This window comes from Anas acuta, chromosome 2 (genome assembly GCF_963932015.1).
Source record: "Anas acuta chromosome 2, bAnaAcu1.1, whole genome shotgun sequence".
In the NCBI taxonomy this organism is placed as follows: Eukaryota; Metazoa; Chordata; class Aves; order Anseriformes; family Anatidae; genus Anas; species Anas acuta.
The window spans coordinates 120,209,890-120,233,712 of record NC_088980.1 but is presented as its reverse complement, the minus strand read 5'-3'; the positions used below and the strand labels follow the sequence as shown (position 1 = coordinate 120,233,712).

The 23,823-nt window shown below is 37.4% G+C and overlaps 1 protein-coding gene across 1 annotated transcript in view; it reads right to left on the bottom strand.

Moving 5' to 3' along the window:
* RAB2A (RAB2A, member RAS oncogene family) overlaps nucleotides 1-23,823 on the bottom strand; it is a 43,032-nt gene that overhangs the window by 11,011 nt on the left and 8,198 nt on the right. Inside the window, exons 2-6 of the mRNA XM_068671942.1 lie at nucleotides 22,468-22,539; nucleotides 18,851-18,918; nucleotides 8,514-8,596; nucleotides 7,080-7,172; nucleotides 3,826-3,937 (exon numbers count right to left, since the gene is read on the bottom strand). Of these exons, the coding sequence (XP_068528043.1) occupies nucleotides 3,826-3,937; nucleotides 7,080-7,172; nucleotides 8,514-8,596; nucleotides 18,851-18,918; nucleotides 22,468-22,539 (428 nt within the window). The remainder of the gene's footprint in view (nucleotides 1-3,825; nucleotides 3,938-7,079; nucleotides 7,173-8,513; nucleotides 8,597-18,850; nucleotides 18,919-22,467; nucleotides 22,540-23,823) is intronic.

The window sequence follows — 23,823 nt, the reverse complement described above, 5'->3', positions numbered from 1 at the left end:
TTAACTGCTTCTGGTACAGGACAGCAGACACATCCATGTACTGCTGCGTTTCAGTAATACATCCTCATGAAACGTGGGTAGTCTGTACACTGAATGGCACTGACTAGGACCACAGGACTTGAACAGCTGTATGCTTATGCTTCATGATGAAGATCTGCTAACACATGTAGCATCACCAGCCCGTACTGCCACTCTGCTCCACCTTAATCCCCCAGTGACAAGAACTTAGTGTTCAGCACAGAAGGGCCACGCTGTTATTAGCCCTGTTGTCGCAGGGCCAGGTATTAGTCTGGACCAGAGATAAAGTTAAAAAAAGTATGCCAGGTCTCAAATTAGATGTGCAGAAATGCTCATGTGGCAACCAATCTAAGCTTCTGTCCCCTTCCGTCTAATAGGACAGAACTGATCAGTGTATAATGGCATGCCCTGCTGAAGTAGAGGTTCATAAAATGTGGAATGTGGTGAGATACCAAAAGGGCGGAGAATACAAGTACCTGTAGAGCAAATAGTGTCTCAAGAATAACTAAAATGGATAAAAACTACTTGTTATACTTTCTTTACACTAGTGGAATGAAAGCTGTACATGTTCATAATGATACAGACAGCTTCCATATATTGAGGATAAGGCTCTAGAGAATTACAGCAATCATTACATGTTTTTAAGATGGTTTGCAGAAGGGCACGTATGAACAATCCGTGATGATTATTTCTAAACCCTTGACAGTCTTCTTTTGCCATCAGTACAACAAGCCTCAGATTCAGAAACCGGTTAGAGCATCAGCTCTGTAGCTACAAAGCATATCTGGCCAGGAAAAACGGATTTCCTTCCCAGTTCTACTTCACACAGACACCTCAAAATTCGATCTATTTTTCTCAAATGGGTGGAAGAATAGTTAAAGCCTTATTATTGGATACTGTGCAGCTTCTTTGTCATCACTTTACACTTCCATTACTACTTTGTTTTATATAGCAGCCACTAAAGCAAATATAGCACTGGGACAAATGCAGTAGGCCAAGGCTTTATTAGTCAATTATAAAGTCTCAGCAAGGCAAAATCCCTCTTCTGAGAACGGAAAGAGGAAACAAGACACTGGTTGTTATGTATGAATGCTCTGGCCTGCTCTATCTATGCACTTCCATATGTACACGAGTCTTACAGTAATAACGTCTTTTCTCCAAATCACTCTTTTTGAAGGATATCTTCTACTGAGGGGTAAAAGGAACAGAAGCCCAGCCTTTTAGGTATATTTCCAATCTATTTCTTTTTCCAATCCATTTTTGATTTGTTAAATGAAAAATTCAATAGTATAAACACATACACTTCCTAGTCAAAAACTTCAATTCCTTAGTCTCCCCCCCCCTCCCCCCAAAAAAATGTTTTGTATTGCTACCACATAAGTTTTATGAACACATGGCCACGGACTTCTTCTGCTTAAAATTTCACCTAAGTTTCACTGAATTACCTCAAATGCTGTTCTTTGTTTAGTTTTTACATCCTCAGCCAGTCAAAACGCTGTAATTTCTTTCCAGGCCTGAAGCCATGTGCTGAAGGCTTTCTTCGTCTGCCTCAGTTCTGCATACCTCTTGATCTTTCTTCTAATGCTGTCACACAATTTCTTCCCTTGCTCCCCCCCGATTTATTTTGATACTGAACAATCCAGAATCAGCAGAATGACAAAAATGTAAGTGGCCTCTTTGATTGTCCATGAAATGATAAACTTTCATTTCCTGTGCCTACTTTTCCTCACTTATTAACTCAAAAGTTAAGATTTTGCTCTTTCTGCTGTAACTAGAGTAGATCGTGCTACCTCTTTTAGTATTGATTGAGAGTACCGCTTAAGGAATGCATTTGACTGTCACTACAAAGAATTAAATCCTCAAGCTTCTCCATCGGAGTTGAAGTTAGTACAATCACTCACTCAGAGAACCAGGAAGAGGGGATTCTATTTGAACTTACTTAAGAACGAACTCTCTGCTGATAATCCTTCTGATAGCCATAGGTGCATTAGGCACCAGACAAATCATCCACTAGAAATCAATTTTTGTCACAGAAATAGGTGACAATGTTAAAACCACACAGTAATAAAACAGAATGAAGTAACTGAAGGCTGTATGCTATTCCTACTATAACTTCTCAAAATTTCAAAACTAGAGAGCATTACTACTAAAGCAATATCTAACTGGTTGCCCACCATGTTGAATTTAGGACTATTTTAGAAAAGATTAAGAACAGATTATGTAGTATGAGAAACTGAACTATGGCATGCTACTTAAAAAAGCTAATAAGCTGGGATGCAGGAACTAAGTACAGGTCTGAAATACAAGTCACAGAATGGTTTGGGTTGGAAAGGACCATAAAGATCACCTAGTTCCAACCATGGGTATGGGCAGAGACACCTCCTACTAGATCAGGTTGCCCAGCGCCCCACCCAACCTGGCCTTGAACACATCCAGGGATGGGGCATCCACAACTTCTCCGGGCAACCTGTACCAGTGCCTCACTGCCCTCTGAGAGAAGAATTTCAGTGAAATTCAAATGAAGCGATCTTTCTGTTTTACACAGCACTAACATGTCATCAGGAGCTCTTTGTCCACCACTGACTGTATTGGGTCTGGCAGGGATGGAGTTAATTTTCTTTATAACAGCATATATGGTGCTGTGTTTTGGATCTGTGACTAAAACCGCATTGATAACACAATGTTTTAGCTGCTTCTAAAGATTGCGTGCACAATGTCAAAGTTTTCTTCTTTTTTTTTCCTGCTTCTACTCCCTCAGCAATTAGGCTTGGGGTAGGCAAGAAGTTGCAGGAGACACAACCAGACGGATGACCTGACTTGGCCAGAGGGATATTTCATATTATACAATTATAATGCTCAGCAATAAAAAACAAGAGGTAGCCTTTCTGAACAGCTGCTGCTCAGAGACTGTCTGGGAATCGATCTGTTTATGGGAAGTTGGGAGTGACCACCTTACCATTACTCTCCCCCTCCTTCCCTTCACTTACTAAGCTTTCTTTATGTTGATCCGCAAGTCCTTCTCGCTTTGACTCTTCTGATTCTCTACCCCATGCCACTGGATGAGTGGTGTAAAGTGTGCAACTGGGTAGGTTTTGAATTGCTGACTCAGATCAACCCACCACAACCATCCTTCAAGACAGATGTGTAGCAGACCAAGGTGACATAGGTAAGAACTCACATATACCCAGGAACAGGAACTATATGCAAATTTCAAGGGAATGAAGTTCTTTACTCTAAAATAGCAAAGACTGAAAAGCATAACATTTGAATACATAACAGACTACAGTAACCAAGATAATGACCTCTTTGACAGCTCTCTGGAGGACAGAAATTGTGTGTGCGAACTGCAGCAAAGAAGATTCCTGCTAGGTGGTGGTGGAGAAAGATGAAAACTGTTTACAGTTGGGATACCAAAGTATTGCAATAGCTTGCTCTGAAGAGCACGTGAAAGATAAGAGGTCTTTAAGAACTGGTTAGATTGACATTTGTCAAAGACACTGATTGTTTTTCTTGCTTTGCACTAGCAAATCTATTCCAGTTTCAAATTTCAGATTACAAAACAGGTGTACCCATTTCACTGATTATGCATTTTTAAAAATAAGCTTAGTAGTTAATGGAATCTCAACAATATCTTTGGTGCTGTGCAATCAGATTAAATTTAGACAACATCTTTCTCATACTACAAATTAAAGAGTAGCTGATTCAAGTGGAGAAAGACAAAATCTAGAGGAATAACATCTGTACAAACTACAGAATGCATTTGAAAACAACTGTTTTTACTGAAGTGACAATGTTAAGCAAAGTTACCTCCTCTACGTTGGAAGCAGTTTTGGCAGACGTCTCCATAAAGATAAGTCCATGCTCTCGTGCAAATGCTTCACCTTCCTCTTTCTTGACTTCTCGTCTAGATTCTAAATCACTAAGATGGAAAAAAAAAGTTATTCCTGTGGTCTAACCTGTCCAGGTAAATATTCTTCAGAGACATACTTATAAGCCAACAGTCCCCATTATTACTTATGTACATACAAAGATCTATTCAAACCTTTACATAAAGTAGAATTACTCTAAGCTTTGCACTTGCAACATATGGAGTAGCCACAGTCATCACACCTGAGTTATCAGTTCTAGCTGACACAGATCTTAAAGAGTTCATGAAATGCCTTTCAACAGAATAGGTATATACTTAGCTAGCTACTCCTCAAATGCTAGCTTTAGACATTCTCATTTTAGATAAATATTATTTTTCTAGTATCATATTATCTATGAACCAAAGTGTTATTTTCAACTATATTAGCTGCTCCCTCCTGATGACCTAGCATTTAGGTTTTGAAACTCCATGCAGGATCTAGCCTTTTAACAGCAGCAGAACTTAAAGTGACTGTAACACATTTTCTTGCTTCCTGCTTTCCAGTCTGTAAGAAAGTTAAATGTTACAAAAATAGAACATAGAAAACCTTCTTGGACTGGACAACGAAAGACAAAATCAGTTCTAAGTCATATGGACTCGTAAGTATTTCACTCCTACTTTTTAGAACTTCTTTAGTTGTTAAAAATACAGTGATACACAGTTTCTGTCCTTCTTTCTAATTATATTACATTCTGAACAATATAATGCTGTATTTTTTTATATAATTTTATATATATAATTTGTCTTTAAATTACACAAGTAAACACACTTTCATGTATACAAATTCAAATTAAACAGCATGTAAATACAGAGGTTTAATTTATAGCCAGAGTGCTAGTAAGACATTTAATACTGGGCTGCCACTCTTGCAATTACACACATATGAAACAGAAATCATACTCACTTGGCATCTATTTTGCAGCAAAGTAGGTTTTTGTTGTTTTTACAACTATATGCTAACTCAGATAAGTAATAGAGTCAAGATAATTCAGCACATCATTTGAACATAGAGCATTTGAGATAAGGATACAAAAAATGTCTTCTCATAGAAAAAAATAAGTTGATGTTAATTATATGTAAGCATTCCCAGTATCTCAGTCTCAAGCTTAAGATAACATAAACAAGGTGCTCTTTCTCATGTCCCCGAGGTAGCTGTTTGACGTTGTATTTTTGAACTTGAACTTCATTGCTACTACCACGCTACACTCCAAAATATCTTATCTAAAGCTTGATTCACTACAGTGTTATCTCCATGATAAAATAGAAATAAACATCTTTTTTATTTGAAATAGTGCAGCTGCATTGGAAACTGCAATGATAACCCACTCAGTACTCACTACTGATATCTAAACTTATCCATATAAGAGCTTTAACTGCTTCTACTAACCACAGTTGTCTTCCTCTCTCCATACATCCCATTCCAATAATTCGAAGCATTTGGTCTTACTAGATCAATATAGCTATGCTTTGTTCTGGAAAGGAGATCAAGTATAGTGTTTGTCATGTTTCAATTCCAGTATACGTAATGTTTTCAAAAAGCAGCTATTATATTTCAGCTTAATTTCTCAATACCCTTCAAATCTAGTATTAAGTTAGTAGCACAATTAATTGTATTGTAAGTGCACTTTTGGGACCTATACAATTTATTCTTTAAAAAAATCTTATGCTAGTATATGTGTTCTTCCTTCCATAAGTCTTTAGAGCAGTACGCTCTACTGTAAGAGCTTCAGTAACATTCTTTTGGTATAATGCAGTGCAAACGAAGGAGTTTCCTTCCCATTCTCCTCTTTGAGGCTTGAAAATAATACCCTTTAAAAAGCTTCTTAAAGAACTTTTGCTTCCTGTGGCACCACAATCTGCAACTTAGAATACATAATCTAAGTAAATTTACTGTGTGAATAAACCCTAGTTTAACTGGGATAATTACTGAACTTGCTGCAAGTAGCATATTATATAACATACAACCACATGGTATATAGTCTGCAAGACATCAAAATTTACTTTGCTTTAACAGCTAAGAATAATCAGGAATAATTACAAATGTCTTAACTAAGTATACAAATTTACACAGTATTTTCTGAAAAAAAGTGCATGTTATTTCTGTGCCACTTTTTTACTCACATAAGCATAAAAAAATGTTGGTCATTGCTTTCATGGGCTTACCAAATCTTCATTTAATAAGTTAGATTACCTTTTGTAACAATTTGTGAAGACTATACTTATCACATTCTTCTACTAAAAAGAACTCTGCTAGTCATTTTCCACATTTTATATAAAAATACGGGTAAGCTTCATAATCATTTATTGCTTAATGGGATTTTTTGGAGGAAGGATGATGGCAAATACAGGGAAAAGAAGTGGAAGGAAGGGGAAAAAAAAAGAATGAAACAAGAGGTGAACAGGCCAAACTAGACTGTATTTACTACAAGGCTGTTTCTCAGCAGCATCTAAAAATGATCCAGCTGTTCTTTAAAATTCAGGGGACAAGCATACTGTTACTTCAACTGGCATCTTTACCTTCAAGAATTTCATGGAGACAAGCTAATGCCATTCAGGTAAAGGCTCACAACTAATGGGTTGAACTATAAGTTCTGAGATGATGCTTTTGATATTAAAAAAAAAAAACAACAAAAAAACAAGTCTCAGCATCAACATGGAACTATTTTAGAACTCTGGACACTCTAGCTGATGAAAAGGCCAAGTAGATAATCGTTTCCAAATTTGGTAACAAACTTCCAAACCTTTTGAACTTGTATAACTTAGTGTCTAAGAACTGCCTGAACTCACAAGGAAATAGTTAAAAAAACATTCTCTGACCACACTCCTAGCTGAAACAGATAGAACATAAAGTAGGCTTGAAGTTCAGAAGCATCTCATGCAATTATTGAGGTATGCAAGTTTTATATTTCGTAAACATTTTGAAGTGAATCCAGTAGTATGGGCTTCACTTTGTTTAATGACATTTTCTCTGCCGTCATTCTTAACCAAAAATGCAAACCACTTTAGAACACCTAAATTAGGAGCCATACTCCCTTTATAAGGGACAGATCTAAGTGCTAACTTATGGAATCGCCATTTAGAAAGAAAAAAGGTAATGAGAAAAACAAGCTTTAAATCTCTAGTATCTACAAAATCATGACTGATTGAATTTTACCTTTTATTTCCAATAAGCATTATAACCATGTTGGAATTGGAATGTTGACGAGCATCTTCTAACCAGGTTGTCAAGTGGTTGAAAGTGTCCCTCCTGAGTATGGAAGAGAATGAAAATTAAAAGCAGTATTACAAGAAATTCTTTTCCCTTCCCTTAGCTAGATTCTCAATCTGTGCAACGAATTCATGTATTATTACACAGGTTTCAGGGATAAAAGCTAGTATTGCCTTCCTGAGAGTGAAAACAAGCAAACAAAAAATTAGTAAAACAAGGAGCTTTAATGGACTCTGCCTAAAGAGTACATGAAAAGATTTCCTACAAAGAGTAAAGAGGATTCTTATAGCCAAAAAAATCTGCCATTCCACAAGTATATTAGTCCACTGAATGGTGCATCAGAAGTCTGTAACATGCTCAAACCAATTCAAGTAACAACACAAGTAGTCATGAGTTCATACATTTGCTCTATTGCTGGCAAAAAAAAAAGACATTTTCTGTGAATTTGTAAATTCAATAAAAGACTGCAAAATTCATTAAAGACATTAAAGTCTTTTAAATTAGAGTATAAGAAGATAACGTTACAGATCTTATAGAATAGGTATGCTAAATTAAATTAAATCACATACTTGTGTATTTTTCACAAGCATAAAAACATATACTTATGAATTAAATATTCTAGTTGGCTTCCAGCAAATGAAAGAACACATTGCTCTCTGATTAAAAAAAATAAATAAATAAATATGGAACAAAAGGAAAAATGCCTAGGGAGTCTCCATTTAAAAGTTTTTGCGTAATTCAGCAATGAGATCCAAGATTCACAAGGGGAACCACACAACCTAATAGTTATCTTGGGAGCATGAATTGGTACAAATCAATTGTTCTCTAGTTAAAAACTACCCCACAGTTTTGCAGATACAAGTTATATAGACACTTTATTCAAGGCAGTAGAAGAGTATTCTCCTAATTTTATAAGTAGAGGTTTCCAGGTATTTTTACATAATCAGACTGATGGTTTTATATTTATTTATTTATTTTCCCTCTCCAGATTGGTACTTCAGTAAAAAGTTTGCTACAGTGAAAGAAAAAATACAGTTCGTGGTAATAAAACAAGAAAAGAATTCATGAAATACTTTAAGGTCTTTCTCAATAAAGGTAATTCAGAGGTTCATGGCCAAAGAGTTTACAAAAATATTTTGACTCATTCTTCCAAAGAGTTTACACATACTTTTTCTCAACCATTATACTGAGAAAATTTGAAGTATTTATATACTAAACATAGGCTGTATCTTGATTTTGAGCACATAATGAACATGGTAAAACATTAGATTGTACCTATTTATAAAAATGCTAAATTAGACATTTTTACACTGTAGAACTGTACTGTGATATACAGAAAAGACAATTTTAAACCAGTTATAACTTCCTCCACATTCTCACCTTGTTATGTCATACACTAGTAAAGCCCCTGCTGCCCCTCTGTAGTATGACCTTGTAATGGAACGGAAGGACTCCTGTCCTGCCTGTAGAAGACAAAGTTGCATTATTTCATGTCTCACATTTATGTTTTGTTGCTAAAAATTTACTACTTTTGAGAGGGCAAGAAGGTGTACGGAGGGGAAATCAGAGCAGGGACAACTGGGGACAAAGTCTCTTACACGGGCAAAAGAAGGCACATAATGAGAAGACACCAACTACAGCACAGCGCTGTTAAAAAAAATCGGAACAAGACCTCTAAACCTTTTTTGGCAATCCCTGACAACCCAATTTACTGAATGGCTTCACAATACATGAATCATTATTAGAGCACAGAATGGACTCCTAGCAACTAAGCTCTGAAGACAAATTTGAAAGGAAGCAAATAACCCAGAGCTTCACATTTGAATTCAATAACCCGCTCCCTGGGGCAGCTGTTGACACTAGAATAAATAAAGCCCATTGTAAATAAATGATGAATGACATCTTTACGCCCACCATCTGCTGGTGTAAAGGTTGTTGGAAGGCCAAGGATGCAGATTTTATCCGTTATATCATAAACTGCAGCCAGCTTTCAACAGTCTTCAGATGGAATTCTTTCAGTAATCATTTTATTATGAAAAAACAGAAAACTGTTCTGAATTCAATTTTACACAATTCTGCTCCACAGTTAATCAATTTCCCCTGTACTTGATAAATAACGTGTGTCAAACAGCTACAGGATGCAAGAGTCATCTTCATATTCACTGGTGAAAAACTTCAGATATTAGATAAATTAGACAGTTCTTAGAGGAAAATATTCCATAAAAATCTCAGCACTTAAAAGAACATGCTCATCAACTTACACTTTAATCACCTTCAAACAACCCACAGCTGTTTTGAGCCTTTAACTCAGAAGAGAGATCTCTCACTAACATGCAACAATCAAAACAAAACAACTTTTGCATTTATAAAAATGCTTTTTGGGAGAGCAGTTAGAACACAGTTTATGTGGATAAAGACCACTTAAAGGGCAGAGGTATAACCCTTTCTTCCCATATTAAAAAAAAAAAAAAAAGTACAGCCCTGAAAAAAATATATTAATAGTTATAGATCTTGAGTTCCTCATGCTCATGTTTTTCAGAAGTGCTACCTAGCACCTGAAAGTTGTTAGAATAAATGCGTACTTTAGTGCTAACAGAAGCTTTAGCTGAATTCAAAGATAGAACAGTACATGATTAAGAAATAATGCTGAAAAAAAGAGCGTATGCAGTAAGATAGTTATCTGCACAGCTACAGGAAATTACTCTAATTTAAAACCATGAAAAACAAGAATGAAATATTTATCAAACACAAGCTATGTTTCAGCCAGACCTACAGAATTCGCATACAGAGAACTTTCTCTTCCCATAGTCACTGTACTTTTCTTAGTATAAGGTCCTCTTGAATTCAAGAACTTGATCTAGATTCTGCTACTGAAGAGTAACACTGGCACAACACATTTCTATGTGCTCAGTCTTCAGAAATCATCCTGTTACTCCAGTTTAAGAAAGCACTTTGTATTGAAACTGCTGAATGTATTTTCTGTCATTTGTAACTTTTCTCAGTGGAGTGACTAAGACAATCAGAACACACTCGCATATGCACTTGACCATAAGTCCCAGCCCATTTTTACAGAAACTAAACTAACAAAATACAGAGAGTCCACTAAAGCACACCAAGGAATAACCAAACAAAAACATACAAACCCCCTAGTGTTTAGCTCAATACCGGGTTTCCTAGCCAGAAGCTCCAAAAAGGTCTACCTTTTAGTCTTGACATGGTGACTAGCTCAAGTGCATGGTAGATGCCTAAGACATTTATTACCCAGTTAAGAGGAAAATAAGTTCCTATCACCAATGTGTTCTACATATTGCCAAAAATCATGTGTTATTTGGACATAGCCCACCACATTAAGATTGCCTATTTCACCTTCTTAAATTACACTGTGTCACATCACATTGTTTGTTCTCCACAGCAAATAATTCCAAGTCAACCATAATCACCAGAGGTTCTACCGGTTCTTAGAAGAACATAAGAATTGAGCTCTTAGAAGAATCACTTCCTTACAAAAGTTTGGTACCTATAACGTGAAAATACCATAATATTATTTAATGTTTTTTACTTGCCTACGATGAAGTTTCCTAAGTATCACTGCTTCCTGAAGGAAAGGCTGAGAAAAGGTTGGAAAACGTTACTCTGTCTTCCCCCAAAAAGATACAATTTTCCATTTAGCAAGAATGAATTTGTGTTTAGTATGTGAAGACAACAGAAACTGAAGCCCCTTTCATTCTAAGCAGAAGAAAACAGTTTCAGTAGAGAAACTCTATGATGTAACTTATAAAACAATAAGAACATTTATTTTTGAAACAGACAGTAAGTTACATATCAATCTAAATGAGAGAACTATAAGGTCAGAATAGCTGGGTTAGGCTTGTAGAAGAGATTCCCCGCTTTTTTCTTTTTAACGTCATTATTACTTGAACTTTTCACCTGCTTGCTCTTTTTCCTACTACTCCCCTTATTTCAAGGCAGGCAAATACAAAACACAGACGTGTTTTGCAGGCCAGGCAGGATGGGGCCTTGGCCTTCACCAACCTGATCCAGTGGGTGGCATCCCTGCCCAAGGCAGAGGGGCTGGAACTAGATAATCTTTGAGGTCCCTTCCAACCCAAGCCATTCTGTGATTCTATGATTCTAAGTGTAGACTATTACTTCAAAGTACAGTAATTATTATTTCTTTAGTAACTGTTTTTCAGTACAAGTATGTTACAGTTGTATTTCATCGGTCTTGGAAACAGAGACCAGATAAAGTTTAGCTACTTGCTCAAGCAGCAATGGATACAACTAGCAGTGAGGAAGCTCAATATAAAACCAAAACCAGGTTTGATATTAGAGAAAAGCCCTATATGCTGTGAAGTGGTATTAACAGTATGTTCAGCATCTTCTCCATTCTCCCCTAAAATATAGCATTTTTTTCACTTCCACATTAAAAGGAAATTCCAGATTTCTCCTTCTTTTTCCCCCACACAATGTTTGAAGTGGGAAGGGACCACTGGCACTGATCTGCTCTGCCCCCCCCCCCCCCCGCCCAGCTCAAGCAGGGACACTTAGAGTAAGTTGCCCACAACCACTTGTGGCAAGTTGCCACACAGTTGCACCACTGAGCAGAGCCTGGCTCTGTCCTCTTTGCACCTTCCTTCAGGTATCTAGAGACACTGGTGAGATCCCCTGGTACCTTCTCTTCTCTCCTGCAGGCTGAGCAGTCCCAGCTCTCAGCCTCACCTCACAGGAGAGGTGCTCCAGCCCCTCTTCACCATCTTGTGGCCCTTCACTGGAATCTCTTCCCTATGCTCAGGTCTCTCCTGCAATGGGGGCCCAGAACAGGACAGAGCACTCCAGGTGGGACCTCTTCAGTGCTGCGGGGAGGAATCACCTCCTTCAACCTGCTGGCTACACTAATTAAGTAATTTAATAGCTGTGTCAGGAATAAATTCAGCAACATATGCCAGAGACTTGAACGAGGGAGTGATTGGGGGCAGGGGGACTATAGGGGAAAAGTAGTAGTGACGGTAGCCACAAAATAAATGCTAAACAAGCTATTTCTCAAGGCCATATTACATCTAATAGAGATAACACAAGCCTTTGGTCTCAGGCCATGTCAGGTTATACCCACTTTTGGAGTTACACAGAATTTCAGAGGAAGTGGGAAGATGGAGATTCTTTTTGGTAACAGCTAGAAGACAGCAACTATTTCACGTGTAAACACCTCAGCTCAGATGGTGCAGCCTACAGGGACCAATGTTCAGATACTGAAGAGGCCTGAACACGCCTCCTTTCTCTTCAGGGGCAGGTGCTAGTTCTGACATGAGTAGTTCACCAAAAACGAGAAAAGGTGGGCCTCTGATAAACAAGTGGGGCTTTAAGCATTAAAAAAAACCACTCCATTTGTCTTCTGGACCATAAGCTTTTAGAATTCACATCATATAAGCTTTTAGAATTCACATCATATTGGCTAATGAATAAAAACTTCCTGAAGGAGACTTAAATAGTCATAGTTGGAGTTAAAAGTCTTCAAAATAGTACTAAAAATCTTCATCCTTGCATGAACTGCACAACTCTGTGGATATATTCCGTGCTCTTCTCAAAATACACTTCTGTGTATAGATCAAAATGCAACTCCTAAACAATGACGTAAACAGAACACAGAAGCATTATCCATCACCTTCCGTCATAAGGTACAAAGATTCAGGGCCTGTGCTAAAGCTTTCGTGAACTTTTAAGCCATGTAACCATGTTGCAGTTGACATACCTGTAGCACATCAGAGAAAAGACTCCGAGTGTTACTTTTTCTATAGGACATTTCAATAGCATTTCCAAGGGTGCAATGTAATCAGGTAGGGTTCAGTTGCAAAATGTACAGACATGCCTTTGCTACCAGAAAGCATTCCTTAAAAGATCCTGAATTGCACATCTTTGAATCTATAAACTGAGAAAACATTAAAAAGAGCTATGATGCAGTAGAAGAAGTGTGTAGATAATGCAACAGAATCCTCACCAGCATGTCTCCCTGGAAAACAGGCCATCAATTTTATTTACTGAACTTGCCATTTCCAATGGTGAAGTATTTGGAAAGTTTCTTTAAGAACAAAATTTTTGAGTACATCCCAGAACGTCTTCAATGTATGAGAAGACTAATAGTTTTTATTGTATACCTTATAGTACACGCCTGCATGAAAAATGAAAAACTACCATGTACCATATAGCTAGTAGCTGCAGATACCTTTTCTTTTATGAGTGGCTCGTTTGTATGGTGTGTTCAAAAGCAGTGACAGAACATCTCTTTCACTTTGAGAATTACTGCTCATTTAAACTAGTTTATGGTTTCCTAAGCTGTACAGGAAACGGACATCTAAGAAACAAGCAGTTCACACAAGCATCAGACTACTTATGACAACTGCCAGTTGGGAACAGCTACAAGAAGTTGATCCCTGGAACAAAATGTTCCAGAAAGAGAGAAGTGCAATACACACTCTCGAGTATAGTTTTGAAAGTTATAAATAAGTTAATAGCCTTATAGTCACATGGCAACTTGTTGATATAAATGCAATAATGTCTTGAAGTCATGTGTCTCACTCTGGAACAAGAATTTTCAAGTCACTTACTAGCATTAGTACAAGGAATAGGCACAAAGGTAGTATAAAAACAAGAAAACCACCCTGCTGCCTTCCAGCAAGTGTTTCATAGGAAGATCCTCCTGTAGAAGAGACAGAACTAAAAGACACTTATGAAGCTGAATTCAGAACAACTTTTAAAAGTGTCAGAGTTTACGTGGAGAATTCAGCCAAGTTACATGTTGCTTCAGAACAACCCTGTCAGCTACCTATTAAGAACTGAAATTTCAAGGGGAATAAAGATGCCCAAGGGTGCAAGTGTACATACACACAAATGCAGATCGTCTGTACATACGCCTTTCCTTTCTGATGCTGTTGAATGCATGCAATTTAGACATCTAAAGCAATTCCCAACACACCAACAGAAACAGAAAGCTTCAGCCCTCCATTATTAGAAGTACCCTCATGAATTATTTCAGTTTATAAACATATTTGAAACCTTTAAGTAACTATCCTCACTAGAACTCAAGTTTCATTGCAGACAAAAGGAAGGATTAGCTCTTCTCCCATCTCAGGCATTATTCTAAGCAAGATCTTTCTCTTATTTTGGAAAGCTGCAGAGGAGTCAGAAAGAAAAAGTGAGAAAATAAAATACCAATATAGTATTTCAATAACCATATACATTTAAGTGCATTACAGACAAAGGTTTAGGATCACTAAGCTAGAAGGTAGATCAGATTACCCTGGTTTCCTGAATTGCTATCATGGATTTGAACAATAACTTAGCAACTGGCACTGAGGTTCAGATGATGGCCCTAATTACACAAACTGCAATGACATCCAAATGGACAAATTCCCCCCATGCTCTAACTACCAAAGTGAGTAGAAAATGTCATAAGGTAGACCATTAACAAGACAGGTTGGGTGGGAGCAGGGGAGAAAGGCGCTCAACCCTGACGATTTTCAATCTCACTAAGATGAAATGAATATTCATTTAGTGCATTAAGAGAACTTTACTTGGTTCTACTAGACCCAAGGTATTCACAAACACATTAAGGATAACTGACTTTCCAAAAAGGATTGGTACGGTCTGAATATCTGAAAGCAGATAGAGGTGTCATACCATAGTGTCAGTAAGCCTTCAACAATTATGCTTTCCATCTTGCATAAGCACACTTGTGCAAGCTATCACTTACTTAAAAAAAAAAAAAAGTCAATTTAGTTGGAGATATCACTTGTATGGAAACAAATAAAGTATTTGAAATTAGCCTATAAAATATAAAGTTTCAGATATTTCTTTAACAAATGATAAAGGCAAGGTTGTTCTTGTTGTTTATTTAAACATTGACTTACTATCTAAAACTGCTATCCCCCACATCTGTAAAAACTCAAGAAGAAAACTGTAAGAACAAAGTTTATTTTTAATACACCATATAAATGCAAGAGTAAAGCATAAGAGTGAATAAAATAAACTTCTGATGACAGATTTCCATGAAATGAAGCAGAAATATTGAAATGTATCACAGGATACATTTCAGTACAAACACACAGGAAAAAAAAAAATCTCATTGACGACAATTTAGTCTAGAAAACAAATAGTATTGCTCAGTATCATCACTGATCTCTTCCCCTGCAGCATCTCAGAGAACTTCAATTCCCTCTTTCAACTGCTGTTTATTTTTGCTTGTCAACAATGACTTTTTAGTAACAATAAATACAAGACAGAACAGCCCCCTCAACAACTAAATGAAGGATACTGACTCAGCCTGGTAACAAGCCCAGTACTCTTCAACAAAGAAGTTTCTTTTGGGGAGAAGTGATTTTTTATTTTTTTTTTTTATATTTCTCAGTGTTATACTGCCACAAGACAAACAACCTTTATCTACACAGCTTCTTTAAACCCAGAAAGCTTAATAGCTCCCAGAATGGTTATTTTGATCCTTACCAGCTTCTACAGAAGACTTCTAGTTCCCTAGGAGGGCATGATGGCAACTGACAGCAGCTCAAATATCAGACAAAAGAGAAGCTAAGCTACTTTTACTAGGAAATTATCAATTAACCACTTCTGAAAAAAAGTATTTCTCTGTCTACACAAGCAAAGAAAATCATTACTAAGATAAAAATCACAGCAAACATAATCCAGAGGCTACAACAGACAAGACAAATGAATCATTTGGTCCAATACCTGCACTACCTTTGGCCTGACCTAAAAGCATCCGGAAGCGAAGTGAAATCCAAGGAGTCGCAGACCTAAGCACAGCACACAGAGCAGCAAGCTTGCAGGACCTGGCAGTAGGGAGAGCCTGTCCAAGAGCAGCCTACAGCCTGGAGACAATAAGGGGATGCACTCTTCTGCTGGTGCAGACATATGAACAGGAGTAGTACTGAGGTACCACAACAGCTATCGCTAAGTACACAATGTCCATGCTGATTATCTTTCATGGAAGTTTTTTTTTTTCATTATTTTTTATTTTACTTCAGACTAGTTTTACTAGACTATCAGCCCACAGGAACAAACACTGGACTACAATTGTTAATGGGCACGCATGCATTCCTGGAGCATATCTTACAGTTTGGCCTCATCCAAAAGGAATTCAGTTTGTGTACTCCCACGTGAAATCCAGAGCGCAGTAAGCAGAGCTGCTTGCTTTCTGTAGCCCGACTCCTGATTCAAACTAAGATGCTAATGAAAGAGTCAAATATTCTGGAGTTATGGCATGAAAAGAACACAAGAACACGTCACTGACACACAACAGCATTAACTTCAGCTGTCCCTCTCTAAGTTAACCTTCAGTGAAGTATGCTGCAGCTTCCATGCACTCCCATGACTGAGATAAACCCCTTATCTTGTGCTGGATTTGCTGAGGACAAAAAACCAATCACCCTGGCACCGACACCTCTGGCAAAAAAATATCAAAATTTAAATGTTTGATTTTCTAATGAAAGCAAGTCCATATTCATTGTTAACCACTGGAAACAAACTGAATCTAACTCTCGATTTCTTATGCCTCTGCTCAAGGTGCTTCCCATTCAGCAGTGGTTTAAAAGAAGGTATATAAGATTAGGACTAAATCAGAGATGTGCTGCTGTTGCTGCGTCTCAAGAAGTACCAACTAGAAACATAAATGCTTCAAGCGTTTGCCAGGCTGTATGTGTAAAATGAATTTTATCAAACAAATTGTCTTATCTTAATAAATATGGAGATAGCACCAGCAACAGCTGGTAGCTTTTGCTAACAAAAAAATCCAGTAAATGCTCAACCTGGATAAACAACATAGACACAGCAACCTTGGTCATCATGCACCTCAGTACTTGTATATAAAATATGTTAAGAAATATAATAAGGTGTATTTCATGATCTTACTATTTCATCAACTCCTTTGCACCTACGCATATCTAAATTTCACTGGCTCAATTCTGTTCTTACAATCCAAGACTGGATTAGAATATATTTACCCTGTGTTTTTGAAATCAGATTGCATACAGTTAGCATATTGGCTGTAGTTAAAATTTTAAGTCACTCTGCTTACAACTTATAAATTATTAACAACAAGTGCATAATCTACTAAGAGCATATGAAAGCTTTCAATGAGTATTTTTAATGTATGTATGATATTAGTTAAGAATCTAGCCAGATAAAATCCAGGCCCAAAATAATTTATAATTTATAATAAAGACCAACTCCATTGAAGTTTTAGCTACTGGACTCTTTGCATGCACACAAGGAGCCAAACTGTGAAGAGCTACTGAATCAGAGCACAAAGGAAAACACAGTCTACTCATAAACATCTGAAGTTCACTCACATTCAGGGAACAGATAATAGCACATTAACAAAAACAGTCTGAAAGACAGGGAAATACAGCAGCTGCATTGGCAGTCAAATTAGTAACTTTTTCTGCAGAGAATCTGTCAATTTTAGGAAACAAGGATCAATACAGATTTGCCCTCACATGGTTGTGCAACATAATAAAATTCTGCTCCTGAAACTTCTGTTTGTTTTTTTTTTTGAGATTTGCTTGTCTTTTGAACTTATAAATTATCAGCTACCTTGGTAGCTAGCAATCTGCAACTGTATTAGTAAAAATGCCTGGGCTTAGAGAAAGCCTGAAGCAAGCACAATCTGACCATGCTCATTTATACCTTGGACAACTTCCAAGGAGGCACAGACGTTAGATGCCATTTCAAATTATGAACTTGTTAAATAAATAAGGCACATTAGACTATGAAGTTAGCTGAAATACTGCATTTGTTTACATTTTTATACATACATGTATGTACAAATGTATCTCCCTTCATTGACTTGCTACACCACAAAGAGCACAAGCATGAGGCTACAGCTGTTTCTCTATCTGTTGGTTTCTAAAAGTATCCTAAAATGCTTTAGGAAAAGGAAAGGAAACAGGACTGTGCCTTATGAAATAGTCAAGCATATTAGGAAGACAAAGCTATTGGCACGGGCACTGTAGAGGTGCTGCACCACAACAAGCACAGACACAGGCTGACTGCTCTGTGGTAAGAGCAACCTACAAGAAGAAATCACCTGACTTTGCATTCTTAAATCTGCACCCCTCAAAAAGTAAAACTCTTTGGGCTTTTTTGGTAGGCTTTCTGAAACTTTATTCCTTTCCCAATCCTTTAATTGTCCAAGTATTGACTATACTCATGATCTGAATGAACTTGAGTTCTTCAAGTCTTTTATGAAAAGAGATCCTACACCAAAAACACAAACACCTCCTCAAGAGAGCTCTTGACTAAAACTAGTAGACATACCACAGTTCCCCAACAGGAAGTTATATTAACCAGGCCTTGCATGAACACAGAGATAGGCTACACAGAAAAATCTAAGTTCTTAATAATGTAACAACTTTTTTTTTTTTTCCTCCAAAGTAAAGTAGCATTAATTCCAATCATAAATCTGACAGAGAATTACTTCAGGAAGTTGAGTTACCATGTAAGCAACATAAATTTGCACTGCTAGATGAGTATATTGCATCAAAAAAGGAAAATTTTAAGCAAGTTTTTGATCTTCAGTGAAACTAAAGAAAGCTGCAAGACAAAATAAAAATACATATTCTCACATGGGTGCAGATCACGGAGAGCTTAACCAAAACATCAGAAGAGAAAGTTAGTGGAGCCATGTTGCTTAAACAATTTGTTTTATTACTTACCGTATCCCATATCTGAAGCTTTATCTGTTTTCCATCGATAGTTATCATTCGAGCCCCAAATTCTACACCTAAATAGATTTTACAAAAGGATACGTTATCAGCATGTATCAGAAAGAAGAATGTTTCCTACAAGCACAATACTGAACTAGCTTAAACTCATGTTCTTGCTTTCATGGTAGTCGACAGTCTTTTACCATTTGCTTTTAATTTTCTAGCTGCTTTAAAGAGCTAAAAAGTTTTCTAGAAAGAAGATCGTAACTTTTCAACTGCTTTACAAACAAGCTAATTAGAAAAAGTGCAAAGGAGGTATTTCCTACAGAGCTTTCCAAACGATTTAGCAGTTCTAGCTTAGAGGAAAAAAAACCTTTGCTTGGATACTAATAGGAAATTGAACAGAGGCACCATCATTTTTAACACTCCACCAGTGTTAGTTTGCTGAAGGCCGTTTAGAAGAAATTAAACCTACAATTCTTTATCAGTAGCATATTAAGTGATCATACAAATGTCACCTACAAGATAAATTCTATGACTGTATTAATTAGAATTCATCTGCCCTTATGAAAAAAATAAGTGCTTCCAATAATCTCGCTAAAGATCAAATTTAATAACTGAAAGAACTTCCTAACAAAAAAAATGAATTTCTTCAGTGGAAAAATCAGCCTTTTTTTTTTTTTATCTGTTTTATAAAGCGATTTTATGAGCAATAACAGTAAATTAAGCATAATTTCCAGGCTATTACTACAGTAGTTAAAATCTGGCAAAGGCCTAGAGGTAGTGGACATATTTATAAGGCTTAACATAGATTCCATTAAGCTACGCTTCACATATCCATTATTTCAGCAAAAAAAGATCTGGTAGCTTAAGTTTTGTTTAAAACCAGTAACTGCCTAGACCGAATTCTTCAAATTAGTTAGCCCTGATTTTGAAGTATTCCATGCATCTCTTCAAAAGCTTGTTGAGGAGATTGTGAGGGCAGTGTTGCTTTCTGCAGAAGTAATGACTTCTGGAAGTGGGGAAGAGAGAGGCAGGGAGAAACCTCAAATAGCTCCCCCCCCAGGATACTGCAGTCAAGTAAAAGCTGTGGGCCAAAGAACACTGCTCCCTTTAGCATCCAAATTATGTGCAAAATAAAGGCAGGGAAGGGCAGGCATAGAACGGAGGGAGAAAGGGGATGGCAGTGCTCTGGTGTTGACTGCAACACCTGAGACAGCCCAAGGCCCTTCCACAAGTGCCACCATCACAGGTATTATTCAGTCCCAAAACGCAGATACAGAGCTGCTGATTTAAATCCAACAATCTTCCTAAATATTTAATTTCTACATACAACCTCACAGAAAAATTAAAAGAACATTTGTTCTCTTTAAGAAGGAACAGAAGCTGTTGAGCTTTGCAGTTAAGGGTATGTCCTGAGCACAATGGTCACAGAAAGCAGAAGCTTACAGGTGTTCTTGCGACCTCTATCTGTCCACAAATATCACAGTTTAGCTTTGTTTTGTTTGTCTGTTTGCTGCACCAAGCATCTTCTCTCTCCTCCAACACTTTTAACAACAGCTACTTCCATTCCACAACTATACAGAGATAGCTGTTGTGTTGGAAGTTCTTAAGTTAAAGCCTCCTATTAATTACACACAATTCTGAATGGGGCTAAAAGACAGGAAACATAGAATAGATGCTTTTTATTTTTGCTTTCATTAAATGTAAGTTCTCTCCTTGAAGTTAACAAATAAAATTTTAGGCTAGCTATACTAAACTTTTAGGTTGAATTTTGCACACTTGAAGTATCTTTTCTGTGTCAAATTTAAGTTTCCATTCCTGCTGCCAGCAAGCAACTCAGAAAAAAGAGAATTGAAACTGCACTCCCACGTGTTAAAATCATTCTACTGTATCAATAAAAGTTAGTCTATGTAACACTTTTTTTTTTTTTTTTAATCTACAGGTTCTCAGAAGTTTTAACATCATCAGCTGGAAGCACATTAGTTAACCTTAACCCATCCTACCTCACCCTTCATGGGCATTCCTATCACTTTGAAATAATGTTCTTTCTTTATCTCTGTCCTCCTAAAACCGTTGGGGTAAGTGAGAGAAGTATTCTAGCCAAAACACACACGTGCCCTATCAGTAAAGCGAAAGGAAGCTCCCAGGCAAGACCTTTTCTTCTCCCTTCCCAGCAACTTCCCTGCTTTGTTCCTACACCACTCGCTGCACTGCTATCTAGGTTCACCTCCTCATCCCACTACCTTCAGTATCTGCTCCCAGATTTTAGCTAGCTAGATGCCAGCCAAAGAACTCACGCTACAACCCTCCTGCTGAGGTGAAGCTGTTTCCCACAGCATATCAAGTTGCTGAGGAGCAGGAATATGTGACAGACTGCCAAAGGCATAAGTGATATATAAGGTGTCATATATTTGGCAGGCCTAAAGAAGAAGAGATGATAATAAGTCATACCTCCTTATAAGAATTCAGGCTCTTTATCCAGCCAGCCTACCCGCTGTCAAGACCTCAGAAATACTTGAAAACCAATGTTAAACTTATAATTTGAATTGTATCAGATAGCCACACACAAGGTGTGGGACAATTGCCAAGTGAGAAAAGGAAGCCATAACCAGACAACCTGATATGTTCTGTTACATGAAGAATATTTACATCTGAAGTGTCTATTTTAGTACTCCTGAACACAGGAAGCCTACCTATTCCAGCACACAAGCTAAGCAGAGACTAGGGATACATTTTGTGCAAGGCTCAGCATGATTAGAGGGACAATTTAATAGGTTCCTTGAAATAACATCAAGAAGTTCAAAGGTTCTGCAAACTTACTGGAGGCTAGAGTCTGTTATGCTTAACACTGAAACTGATCTGAAGGCTAAGCTTGCCCACAGTCCCACACCATTCCTCATATTTTATGTGGAAATATAAAAGTTCATATAATTTACTGTAGTCAGATCAGAGGCAATGCATTCGGACAGCATTTCTCCATTTCCCGTGGAATGAATATCAAATCTTACCTAACACAAACAGTCCTGATTCAATTGAGAAATTGTGAAAAAAAACAAAAAACAAAAAAACAATACTTTTCCCTTCCAAACAGCAGAAGGAATGCACATCAATCCTTCTCTATCCAGAAGTTATTCTTTCCAAATAGCAGATGTGTTTATTCATCTTTAAGATTAACTTTCCTTTGGCTTTATCTACTACTTGTGTTCAAGGTTCTGTGGCTAGGCTAACAGTCTGGTCCCTAGTGAAAAGCCTGCTGTTCGCATCACCTTCACTGCATTTCAGGCTTGACCAATTCTGTTTCCATACACAGTTTTTCTGGGCTTTTCTGAAGAGACGATTGAGATAGTTATGAATTTTTAAAAACTGTTTCAGATTCTCTATTATTTTCCTAGTAAGAAGCAGGCCTCTGTTTGGCTTTCTTTGCAAACAAATACTAATCATCTAAAGATTTGCTACTGCATTAATGCAGAAAATCCAACATTAACTCAGCATAAACTCATAAAAGCATGCTGAGATACCCTAGCTGCTTAACACCATTAAAAAAAAAAAAAAGGCAAAACAAATCAACCTTAAATATGTTTTAGAACAGCACATTATCATTGTGGGGGACCAAAGAGACCTACCAATAGTGAGATCATGGACTGGCTGAAACCGCTTGTCTGTGAACTGTAACAATAAACATGATTTCCCAACACCTAAAAAAAAAGAAAGGAAAAAGTTTTAGGCAAGTGCATTAAAAAATCTGTCAAGAACTGATATAGATTAATTTCAGTCAATGTCATATATTGTTTAAAATTCATTACTAGAAGCTGAAACAGCAAATTTCACTCACCCAAGTATATGCAACTTCCACAATACAACAGCTTTAAAAGTTCCAGAAGTATTAAAGCTGAAGCAGTTTTATTTAAACATTTACAAAAAAAAAAAAAAAAAATTGTTCAAAGTAGTTCTGCCTTTAAAGTTATGTGGATAAAGTGTCCTAACAGACATTTGAAGCGTCATTCCACATCACCTCACCACTGTAACTGCATAGCTCCCTACTCCTCACAACTCTATGTCCAATTCAAAGGTTTCAACAATTCAGAGGTTTCAACTTTCTGCTAAGCTAATCAGATCCTCCATAACATCTCACTCACTAATTTATCAGGAGAGGTAACATCAGACATTGCTTAACTGCTTATGACCACTATGTGCTGCTGCCCACTGGTGCCCAATAGGCCAACAAATAGTTCAGGGAGAATTGGCACCAACTTGGTTCACGTACGACCAGACAGGTAACACACACACACTGACCCCTTAGACATCCTGATTTCAGACTCAGACAAGTTTTTCCAAGAACAAAGAACGTCTTCCAGGCCTGCTCAATCCAATTTCCTATTTTTAGCCTTTTACAGCACAGCAGGCATACACTTGTCTTACATACGTTTAAACTCCAAACTATATCACAAACCATACAATACTGTAGCATCCACATTCCTGCAGTGCTTTATCTGCACAGCAAGATAAGGCTGTTGCAGCCACATATTAAAGGTCAGCAACAGTTGATCAGGAGCGATGTATCTAGTAATAAAACAGCAAAAAAAAAAAAAAAAGGGACAAGAAAAAGAAGACCCATACTGTAAGACACAAGGTATGCATACGGTGACATTGATCTTGCCTCTACTAACTTCAACATTCCCAAAGTTTTTTGCAGTATGGTTTCAGAAGGAAACAAAGCCTACACACTCCTGAGACCAACCTGACAGGTGGGCAGCACTTGAAAGTGAAGAACAGTGGCCAGTCTCAATGCAATCAAATGTAAGTCTCTCACGGCTGTCAGATCTCACCCTGACATTAATAACCCAAGCGAGGCAGCAATTCCATCAGCCCAAGCCAGTGGTGCTGCCCCTCCTCTAGTCCCTACAGCATCACCTGACCAGGAGAGGGACAAAGTGACAAAACAGAACGGGCATAATGCAGGGCAGACAAGCATGGGAGTT